Source organism: Temnothorax longispinosus, chromosome 8, assembly GCF_030848805.1.
Source record: "Temnothorax longispinosus isolate EJ_2023e chromosome 8, Tlon_JGU_v1, whole genome shotgun sequence".
In the NCBI taxonomy this organism is placed as follows: domain Eukaryota; kingdom Metazoa; phylum Arthropoda; class Insecta; order Hymenoptera; family Formicidae; genus Temnothorax; species Temnothorax longispinosus.
The window spans coordinates 20,956,518-20,968,004 of NC_092365.1; the positions used below are offsets into that span (position 1 = coordinate 20,956,518).

At 36.9% G+C, this 11,487-nt stretch overlaps 2 protein-coding genes across 2 annotated transcripts; one reads left to right on the top strand and one right to left on the bottom strand.

Annotated features, from left to right (window-relative positions):
- Nucleotides 1-5,860: 5,860 nt before the first annotated feature.
- On the bottom strand, nucleotides 5,861-7,442 carry LOC139817774 (protein YIPF1). Its single transcript, XM_071786074.1, has 4 exons — nucleotides 7,154-7,442; nucleotides 6,676-7,061; nucleotides 6,415-6,595; nucleotides 5,861-6,297 (listed from the first exon to the last, which is right to left on the bottom strand). The coding sequence occupies exons 1-4, from the start codon at nucleotides 7,350-7,352 to the stop codon at nucleotides 6,095-6,097; spliced, it is 969 nt and encodes a 322-aa protein (XP_071642175.1). The 5' UTR covers nucleotides 7,353-7,442; the 3' UTR covers nucleotides 5,861-6,094.
- A 151-nt stretch (nucleotides 7,443-7,593) lies between these two features.
- On the top strand, nucleotides 7,594-11,004 carry Znt49b (Zinc transporter 49B). The gene is made up of 11 exons (XM_071786072.1): nucleotides 7,594-7,817; nucleotides 7,997-8,511; nucleotides 8,565-8,754; nucleotides 8,845-8,927; nucleotides 9,142-9,265; nucleotides 9,334-9,472; nucleotides 9,546-9,869; nucleotides 9,940-10,152; nucleotides 10,234-10,368; nucleotides 10,445-10,558; nucleotides 10,672-11,004. Exons 2-11 carry the CDS (start codon nucleotides 8,037-8,039, stop codon nucleotides 10,714-10,716), a joined length of 1,842 nt encoding a protein of 613 aa, XP_071642173.1. The 5' UTR covers nucleotides 7,594-7,817; nucleotides 7,997-8,036; the 3' UTR covers nucleotides 10,717-11,004.
- The last annotated feature ends 483 nt before the right edge of the window (nucleotides 11,005-11,487 follow it).

Here is an 11,487-nt window from a genome sequence, read left to right on the forward strand (position 1 = left end):
CTAAGCACGAATAACCGACAAGCAATTCAAACATTTTTATCCGAGGCTCTTTTTTATACACATGTATCATAATGTAAATTATGAGATGTTAAATGTTCGCTTACCATGATTGTCATTTCCAAATTTAGCGAAACGAAATTTATGTTGCTGCGAATCCGCTCTGTAATCCATCGTTTACAATTACACATCGGTCAATTCATTGAACAATTAACTAATGTTGAACAATCAGCTCTTTGGTTAGTGTATCATGTGATGAATTCGAGGTACACCTCCGTAAAAAGTTATTTCGATCTGTTATCAATATATTGTATATATTGATAACAATATATATTTCAGTTATTGATTGAGATATACGAAATTTGACCTTCTGAAATTTACATTTGGCGTTTACATTTATATCTTTGGCAATGTATTTTCATAATTTACTCGAGAGTTGCTCTCCGATTATGAAAATAATTGGCATGGATACGCGCAAATTGAAGCAATGAAGAATTAGTGTCTTTAACAGGAATATAGTTACTATAAAGTAAAGAGGAATTCTAATTAAGGGCTTTAGAATAGACTTAGGTAGAGCGTGCCTTGCGTTAACCGCGACACCGTCATCGCTGAGTATCATCTCTCATCGGGGAATGTCATGTTCGTGCTAATCCGTACTTGGGCACTCGACAGGTGTGCATCGTGTGCGATTGACCGTTTAAAAGTACATATATAATTATATATAGATGTATATATTACAAAATATATGTAATTATATATGCACGCATCTACATACATAGATAATAAATAAATAAACATATACACAATAAATAAACGCATATACACACGCATATATATTATAAATATTACATCCATTACTATAAATATTATACATATTACATAAACGAAGCTTGTGTACGTGCGACGGATTATTCCGGAGGTCGACCAGAGTACAAAGCGTAGATTTAGTTTGGCCTCGGAAATACTCTGCGCACGCGAAGTCGAATCGATGTCATCGACGAATGTTAGTACTGAAACATATTGTTTAACACAAAAAAAGTATGCATAGTGTAGAGAAAGAGCCGCCGATCGCCACGTAAATATCGTCGCATCGACTGAGAACGGATCGTCTGCTTCTTCATTGACAATAAGCGAAAGTTACGGCGGATAACTTATCGGGACGAATGAAACTTCTCTGATAAAAATTCAAGTTTGGATACTCTTGTTTGATGAATAATGAAACTGAATTTATAATATGTGCGATTAACGTAACATTAACGATATCTACATTCTGATCTATATCGGGAAGAGAAATTCCGTATAAAGAGAAAATTCCGATTCTCGATCGATGCGGCGTAACATTCGGCAAAATAATACACCGAACGTATGTCTATAAGCTACCGAAAAAATTCTAATCTCGTCGCGATGCAGCTCGTGACTGTCGAGAAACGACAATCGAAAGTACGCGTTTAGCAAAGGCTAAAAATAGAAAGAAAAGAGAGAGAGGATCGTTTCACTGAGATCTTAAAGGCATTCCTCGGCAGTCGCGAGTTCCTCGCTCTTCCGATAATAGGGATTTTAACAATCAGTGACGACTTACTTAACGACTATAGAGAACGTTTCTGAATTTTTTAAGTCGCGCATCGACATTAAGGTGCATATATCCTGTGGGCGCAAGAGTCCATTTGATATTTATATTTTAATACATACACACGAGCCGATTATATTTAGTGTATTGTAATTATCGAATATATTGATCACCGCCCCGGCCGTTCGCCCGCTCGTCGCGTGGTTCCCACCGGAAGGATCGCCAATCCCGGGGTCGCCGGGGTCGATCGGGACGCGAGCGACTGACCGGCGCGAGCTACGGTTTTCTGTATATTACTGTAGTATAATAATCAAACACTAAAGACTAATGCTTTAAGGTGATCGATGAGGCTCCGCTGTAGCGCGGAGTCGCGTAAATGTATTCGAATTATTATGCAACGTAAACGATATGTGAGAAAGAGAGGGAGAGAGAAAGAGAGCGAGAGAAAGGGAGAATGAATACAGAGCAGAAAAATGAGAAGAAAAATAAAGAAATACATTTGACTAATTAACAATGATCGGGTATACACGCAGCGGTACAGACGTCACTGTGTCTTAGTTCGTAAATAAATGCGGATGCCCGCGGGTTGTCGCGGGCAATCTGTGAACTGAGTTGTGTAGTTAAGCGCACTTTCTCTTATTTTTTATCTGTTTTTTTTTTTTTTTTTAATTAAACCGTCTCGATTGCCTACTCAAAAGCTCCTGTCTCCTCCGATAATAATTAGCGCGCGCCAACAAAATATCCTGTAATCGCCAATTGTTACTTTCCGTCATGTTTCGCCCTATCTCTATAACTTCCGTTTTGTTGAGTTGAATAGGGTACCTTTTTTTTCTTTCTTGCGTTTAATCGCGTACACGGCTATTTCTGTTTCGCCGCTGGTAAAGTTCGAGTCGAACAAGCGAAACGTTTTTTTGTATTTTACTAAATTATTTCTTCTTCAGCATCCCCTATTTTAGACACGAGGTTTTTCTACGCGTTTGCGGTATGAAAGCGCTTTCCTCGGCAAACGGAAAAAAAAGCGCCGCTTTCTCACGGGCGATTTTCTCAATGTCAATATTCTTTCATTTTTAAACCGAGGAGAACCGAGCAGAGTAAGTTCCGAGTTCGAGCTTGGCATGAAACGGCGAAATCTTTGATTTTCTGCTCCAACATAAAACGTCAATTATCTTGATATTCGCGATTCTTAAGAACTGAAAAATATAGCAGTTACTAAATACGCCTAAGTCAGCTTGCCACACCTAAAAAAGTCGACCTCGCTCACACTTTTGCCGGATGTTATCGGGTATAGCACAGCAACATATAGCGATTTCGGAATTAGAAGCTTTCCAAGATTGGGGGGGGGGGGGAGATAGAAGGGGAGAAAAAGTGTTTAACTCTTACGTACCTGTTCTATGTAATACATCTGTAAGTCCGCAATCAAAGTAAAATCGTTTTATTACCGAAAGAAAGTGATCAAAATGAGAGACGTCGATCAAAAGAAGCCTCGCGTTTGTAATACATATGGACGAGAGTCTGCTTAGGCGTGAAACTCGAATCGTCCCTTTTTTATATGACACTGCATCGAATCCAGGCGTAGCGCAGGATAAACGTGATTAGCGATTTTAGAGGGAGTACTTTTGTGTGTCTCAGCGTTCGCTTCGTTCTGATACTTCTCTGTGCTGTCGCATGACGTTAAATATCAATATCCCTGGTACTCTAGATTGACCAATGTGATTCTGTGGCTTTAGTATCCTCACTCGTATTTTACATCGAGATTCCGAGAGAATGCTTGGGAATTAGATTTGTGCTGGTTTTTCAAGGCCGCACGATTTTTCTACGATAATACCTTCCTTCTATCCTACTTTCAAGCTGTAGAATTGATATTGATTGTGAATTCGATAAAGTCGTAGGGCATTTGAAAACTCGCGCGATTAAACGACCGCGAAACGAGAGCCGATCTGTAGGGATGTTACACGGTTAAGCTTGTAAGATACATTTCTCGTAAGCTCCCATAGTTTTCCATCGTTAGGATCGTAAGGATTTCTACTCTACATTAACGTGTTGGCGAAAACACAGATATCGACTATACGAGACAGTAGATCTTTGAAAGATACGAAATCTATGTAACGGTGTATATCCACTTCTCTCCCGATATCGGCTAAATCCTGTATTAGATTATACAGACGGAGATTGTCGCCTGTAACGCCTCCCACGTCTCCCGAATCAAAAATTTATTTGAATTCAAGTACGATTTTTAACAATTATTACTACTCGATGTTGCTTTAAGGAAACACTTTGCTTGTAATTAAGTCAGATTGGATTTCCCGACATCTGGAGTCTCAAAATTTTGGTAAAGAACAAAAAAAAGCAATTTTTTACTTCGAATGTTTCCCGGCCCAGCATCTACTGCATTTTTTCAATTTCGCATTTTTTAACTATAATAGTCCTTTTAGCAAATCGTGTATGCGTAAAACTAGTATAAACAAATCGAACGTTATAACGTGTAGCAGCCAAGAGCAATAGCAGAGAAAGTTCCCAGTACTTATAAAATTTTGTAAAATCTCTAAACGTCTTTCTCCGAGCCTCGGACACACGCGTGTGATATTTGCACGCGGTAAAAATGAAAGTTTCCACCAATTTACATTTAATTACGCCATTCAAACTTAATTAGATGTTTTTTTTTCCTGAAATAGCATACATCCTAGAACAACTGGGAATGAATAATAATCTAATAATGGAACGTTTCACGATTATTTTTTTACAGTTTCTGCTGTATTTTGTCAAATTGCATTTTTTATTACAAGTTTAACGCAAAACTGCGTCAATTGAGATCCTACACAGCGCAGTACGCCGTTTACTTTTTATTATCGCGAAGTTTCGCGTTCTCGAGTTCAATATGTTGTTATATAAATCAGAGTACGTAATTATTAACTAAGCATGCGACTGAATAATCAATCTGAAATTACTGTAATAGAAGGAGTTTAGTGGTACATATATGCCCCTAAATATATAAATAATTTGCTGGTAAAGGACTTCCTTTACGCGACATCAATTCGCTGTATACCTGCGGATTGCGTACAGCGTACAGCGGGACGATATATATTGTATAAAACAAGCACATCGTTTGCAGGCACTGTTACGTATAATTGTAACGATTGATTAAAAACCAGGGTATGTCTTAATATGTGTATATGTAATATGTTAACGCGACGGTTCATGCACGACAACACATCAGGCGATCACCGTCGTCAGATCAGTGGCGAACGAAACAATTACCGTGTATTATAACGACGCCCGGCGGGGCGTAATATTATATTGTAAATAAACGACGGCGTTATTTACATTTCGAGCACGCGCTACTATATAAATGTATTATTGGGGGTATCATAAAAAAAAGGGGGAGCGGGAAGAGAAAGCAGCGTGTGTAACGTCGACAGCATTTTAATGGAACAGGGGGAAAAAGAATTGGAATCGGCAACTCGGTATTAAGACCGTCATAGATTTCTTAATAATTAATTATCGTTCCTGCCTATTCGCAATCTGTGACTGCAATATAACTATCTCGTAAACACGTCGGACCAACGTCGTTGTGAGCACTAGCTGTATACACCGTTACAGCCTCCGCACCGTCGAGCACCCCAAGTGATTATCACTTCGTGAAAAGGAAAAAAAAGGGAAAAAGAAGAAAAAGGAAGGACGCAATTTTCAAAGAATTAGTTTCTGAGCCGAGCCTGAGTCGAGTTCTCTCCTCGCGAAGTGTCAATTCGTGGCCGCGTTATCGGCGAGGGAAGAATTTTCTCGGTCGCCAATTTCTGTCGAGGCTTGTACAATTTCTTTTCCAGTAGCTCCCAGACTCAGAGTCGCTGCTTCAAGCAGCACGTATATATTCATCGGCATACAGACGCTACAAATTGTTTTGCGATCACGCGATTTCCACCGCAACGGCGAGTGAATTACTATTGTCATGGTATAGTATATATGTATCAAATACACCGACGATAATAACATTAACGATAACAACTACAAAATGAATGTTGCCTTTTGTCACATTGGTAAACGAGCAAGATACTAATGAATTATGTGCGATTAATAATCTAATATTCTATTGTATCATAATAAGTACTAATACCGCGCGATCACGCATTATGTACAACGTCGTGGAGATTATTTCGTATGATTGTAAATGATATGTGTGTTGCGTTGATGTAACGCGCCCTTATATTGCAGTAGGGCTGTGAAATAAATCAACCAGACACTTCTTCGCCGGTCTTGTCACTGTCCTGGACTCGAGCTATACTCATATAGATTAAGAGAAAATTTGTTGTTTTTTAAAGATCGGGTTATTCTTTATTTTTACCTCATCATAGTTTACAGTTTATAGTATAAATATTATTTCTACACGATTAGCGCCATATGCAGTACATATTTTGATTGATATATAAATCAGAGAGACAATACTTGAAATAAAATCCGATATACACACGTGAATAGAAGAATTTTTCTCGATAGTATTGAAGATAATTCTATTTATCAGATCCGCATCTGGATGTTTCAAGACACCGTCGGCTCTATGACAGAACTATTTTGCGCTACTTTATGCAACAAATTGGCCTGCGTAGAGGATGCTATTAATTCAGTCACGGTTGATACGGTTGTGCTCTTAGATGGCACGTGAAAGAAATATAGCATGAATCCAGCTGCCAACAGCAGATGCATACCCAGAATTACAGCAACATATATAATTCTATGTCTCCCTGTAAAATCAATTATATTTCTATTTATTTTACTTGATACGTTTCCCACTTGCTAGACTAACTTATCTGACGAGTCAGATTGTTCTCTATGTATTTTAAAGACAGCATGTCTCTTACCTGCGATTACCGGTAACAATGATCGTAGTAAAACTCCTCCAGATAAAAATGTCACTAGTATGACTAGACTCCATTGCAACCAGCCAATTTGAATTACCCACAGGAAAGCTACTGGAACGTAAATGCTTAAGGAATATCCATACAGACACAAAAGTTCTAAGAGTCCTGGGACGGCGTAAGACTGAAAAACAAAGATTAGATGATATAGTGACAATGAATATTCTTGCTAAAGCAAAGGACTTGATAGCTAATGCTTGATACCTCGATCAATTCCTCCTCGGTGTTCCTCGAACTGTTGGTCCACTTTAACATACCCCACAGGGCTAGCGGTAGAAGCCAAGCATATAAAAATATAAAAGTAGCCGCGTATGACACAACATGGAAGTCGTATCTCCAGTGATACTTGGTAGAACCAGCGGTCTGCAAATAGTTGGCCACATTCTCGCTGATCGCGATGGAGAACACCAGAGTCACGCATATCCAGAAGGGTCCGTACAGGTCTGGATTTGGCCTTATGTGCGTTATAAGATAATTATCGCTACCGTGCGGTATCATGGATCGTTTGAGCCTTTCCAAGACATCGTTTGTATTAACGTTAAAGAACTTTTGGTAATACTCGATTGTCCAAAAGTTGGGTTGGGCAGTACCTAGGAAACACCATCATTTAAAATCGCCATAATACTTGCCTATCGACAGAAAACGGAACAGAGAAGCTCTTTAATAAGCTATAATTAAAAACCTTCGGTTTTATTGGGCATTCCTTGTAAATCTTCTATAATGCCAACACCCATCGAGTCATTTGGGAGGTTATTGAAGGGCTGGTGAGTGGAAGCCCCGGTACCCAGCTGTCCCTCCGAGTTGCCGGCATGACTTATCGATGGGAAATCGTGGAAGGATATAAATTGCGCGTCCGTGTCTTTTGATTGACCACCGTCCATGATTCAGTTATCCTTTATCTCCAGTTTGACAAGTGATGTATACATCGCAGGAAACAAACATACATAACATACATACATAGGCCACGTTGCGTAACGCGCATATGCCGCGCATTTTCTATAGTAAACGTTACGTATACTTTCTCTTTCTTACGATTGGTTTTTACGCTTAGATCCGAAGAAGAACCAAAGGCAAGCACCAATCGTATTAAAGAATCACTGAGCGTTTACTGAGCTGCTTTTTCCGCTGAATGCAGCCAATCTTAAATTGACAGTTCGTCGATCGTCGTTCTGTCATTTAATATCGTTATATATTTAGATTTAGGGCAGATTAATTGTAACTAGTCTATTGTTGAACTATAATAGCATAATATCTTATAGTTGTTGGTAGTTGTCTAACAATAGTGACAATGTGCTCATTGTAGTGACTGTAGTGACTGTAGTGAGCGATTTTGACAGGCAGGAAAGGTGAATGTTTTTGTAGTGAACATTTTCCTAGCACGTATATTATCTCGTATACATTCTTATTATATTATGATCCAAATAATTCCTGAAGATAGTATCATTACACTGTTTTTTTCATTCTATAATTATTAAGAATTTATTTTTAAGGGTGATATCTTTTAAATCGATTTACTGTTTTATAGGTTAAGTGATGTGTGTCTAAGGAAAGGGGTGAAAATAAGGATGTTACATCGGCCCCATAATCTTGTCAACTATATTCGTAACATAACATGCCGTTATCATGTCGATCAATTGTGCATATTCCAAATTGGATCGATTAAAAGGCACGCCAGTATTTTAATAGTGCCCAAGTATGGTACACGATACAAAGTAAATACGTTTTTGAATTCTCAAAACATCGTTGCTAACAAAAAGATAGGCAGGCATGGGGATTGCAGATGGACTTGCGCGACAAGATTTTCATCCAACGATGCAAAATCTAATAAAGATAAGTCTGAAGTAAAACTAGCTGAGGAGGTACAGCAGAGAATAATAGAATTAAATGAAGAGAAACTAGGCAAATTAAAAGAGAGAGTATTAGACATAGAGCCAGTTATTTCTGATGAAAAGGAGAAGGAAAGGGGACAGACAGTGAAGCTTGTTGAGAAGCAGCCTACGGGATCCAAAGAACCATCAAAAGATGACGTGTCGAAAAAAGGTACCACAATAAATACTGATTTAAATTCTAAATACTAATCTTCTGATTTTTAGCGAAAAAGAAAGTCAGAGTCGACAAGTCGACATCTTCTTTGGAACGTAACTTTATTACACCCGTGAGGGCTATGGCAGATTTTTTATTAAAGCCTTCCGATCTGGAGACTTTGCCAAAAACAAAGAGACGTTCTCCGTATGAACTTGAACCGCCTATTACAGTATATTGGAGGAAAGATGTCGAGGCTAAGTAATAGAACTGATTTTTTAAATAAATTTCTATATACTCTCTTATATTGAGAAGATTTTGAAAATATTTTATAGTTCTGCCTTTTTATAGAGCTTTAGAAGTCTGGGGATCCAGAGAGGCTTTGTTGAAGGAACTTCTGAAGAAGGAAGTTGAGCGGAAGATCTATCAGCAAAGTAAATATGTATATCCTCTTATTTTCTTCTGTTTCTTTAATTCAAAGTGGTCCCTATAAAAAAGAATATCTGCTCAAGACAGAGAATATCTGCGCTTAGAGATTGTTTGTCCACATCTTACAGGATCATTTATATACATCCTGATAATCTGATAGGAATATTCTCTTAGAATAATAATTGGTACAAAGATTGAAACACAAGCTTTTCATCGTAGATGTTTTTACGGTCAAGCGAAGATTGAGAGATTACAGACGGGAAATTGGCAGCAAAACAGAGATAATTCAGAAAGAAGGTCTTTTTGGAAGATCTGGCAAAGTGGTATTGACTGCGATTGCCATGTACGTACTGAATTTATACGTATGCATGTAATTATGTAAATTTCTTCGATTAATTTCTTCTTTTCCAGAAATGCCAGTAATTTCTTGTGCAAGTTAATTGCTTGGTTATATACTGGCTCACATAGTATGTTTTCCGAGTGTGTACATTCTGCAGCGGATACCTGCAATCAGCTGATTCTAGCGTACGGTATTCATAAATCGGTGCAGGTAAATAAATCATTCACGCGAAGAATTTCGGGATCTTCCGAGCTTAATTTGTTTTATGCCAATTATTTTGCAGAATCCCAATCCTGATCACCCGTATGGTTATACGAATATGAAGTACGTTTCCTCATTGATATCGGGCGTGGGGATCTTTTGTGTTGGTACGGGTCTTTCCATCTATCACGGAATTCATGGTCTTCTTTTTCCCGCGCCATTAGATTCTCTCTTTTGGGCGTACTTCGTCTTGGGTGGATCTCTGCTATCTGAAGGAGCTACTTTAATGATGGCATTACACTCCATAAAGAAAGGCGCGGAGGAAAAGAAAGAAAGTCTTAAACAGTTTGTCCTGGAAGGACAGGATCCGTCTGTGAACGTCGTACTCATGGAAGACTTTGCAGCTGTAAGTCGGTATTCTTATTTTTTTTTTTCCAAATATCTTGCATTCAGAGAGATTTTTGTATCATTCTCAGGTACTTGGAGTCATTGTCGCAGCTGGATGTATGGGTTTGACCTCATATTTAGAAAATCCGATGTTTGACGCTATTGGTTCGCTTCTGGTTGGCGGTCTGCTCGGTGGAGTGGCATCCTTTATAATCTACTCGAACGTTGCTGCGCTTGTAGGAAGGAGTATATCGCAAGAGAATCTCGATAAAATTAATGCTGAATTAGAAGCGGATATAATGGTAACGCTGAAATCGACTATGCAATATTTAATCGATTTTTTAAATATTGGTTTTTATGTTAAAATTTTTTGTACGTTTCAGGTTCGTGCAATTCATGACGTGAAAGGCATTGATATGGGTAATAATTTAGTGAGATATAAAGCCGAACTGGATTTTGATGGGCGAGAACTCACGAGATCTTACTTAGATAAACATGACCTTATTGCAATGCTGGAGGTATAGATTTTATATTTTTTATTGCAAGTTGTATGTTAATATATCAACAAACGTCATTTATATTATATTTTTATAGGAAGTGAAAAGCATGCAAAATATTGATGAATTGGAGGCATTTTTATTGAAACACGGCGAAAATATCGTAGATATGCTTGGTGGGGAAATTGATAGAATAGAATTAAAACTAAAGGTATACAAATATACGTTTTATGTAATAATATGTAGCACAATATATAGATATATAAATTTATAGTAATTTAAAATTATTAATAATATAGTTTGTTCATCTATTCTCATTTTCAGAAAAATCATCCAGAAATACGGCATTGTGATTTAGAAATCCTGTGAAGACTTATTGATATAGCTTAAGTTAAAACTAAATAAAACTGGATGTAAATTATTATTTTTACAATATAAAAGGGATTATTTTAGTATAATTACTCTTAGATGCTTTTGTCATAAAATACAAGTTTTATTTAATACTAAATGAAAATCAATTTTTGTAAATGTTTTATGTATATTGTACAGATTTTGTGAGAATTACATACTATTCAGTATAATAACTCAATAGAAATTTCTTAAATATATGTTGTTAAAAATGTTCTATATCTCTGAAAATAAAAATATTTCAATCTATATATTCTTCTTGCTGATATATTCCGTTTATATATTCTCGATAATGGAATTGCGAAATTGTTTGAGAAAATCGTCAAGACGTGAAAGAACGCTTACCGCGAGATAACAAACAATGTCTAAACGTTATTTTTTATATAACATTTTTTAATATGTATATATTTTAAATATGTAGCTGTTTACATTACTGACTGCAATATTTATTAACTAGAATAGTATTGGCATGGCACAGTCAATCTGGTTGTAACATATTTGTAAAAATAGTTATTTTTTATTAAAACTTGGTTAATTAAATATTTGCACTCTGATATCTTTTATTATTTCAGTCTTACAACGACAACACAATTTGACGAAATTAGCAGAAATACGTTAATAAGAAAAAAAAAACACGAGACAAGGAATTATTTTATAAATTAACATATCAACAATTTAATATTTATATAACTTGTTACGACAAAAAATTAGTCTATTATATATGTATTAGGG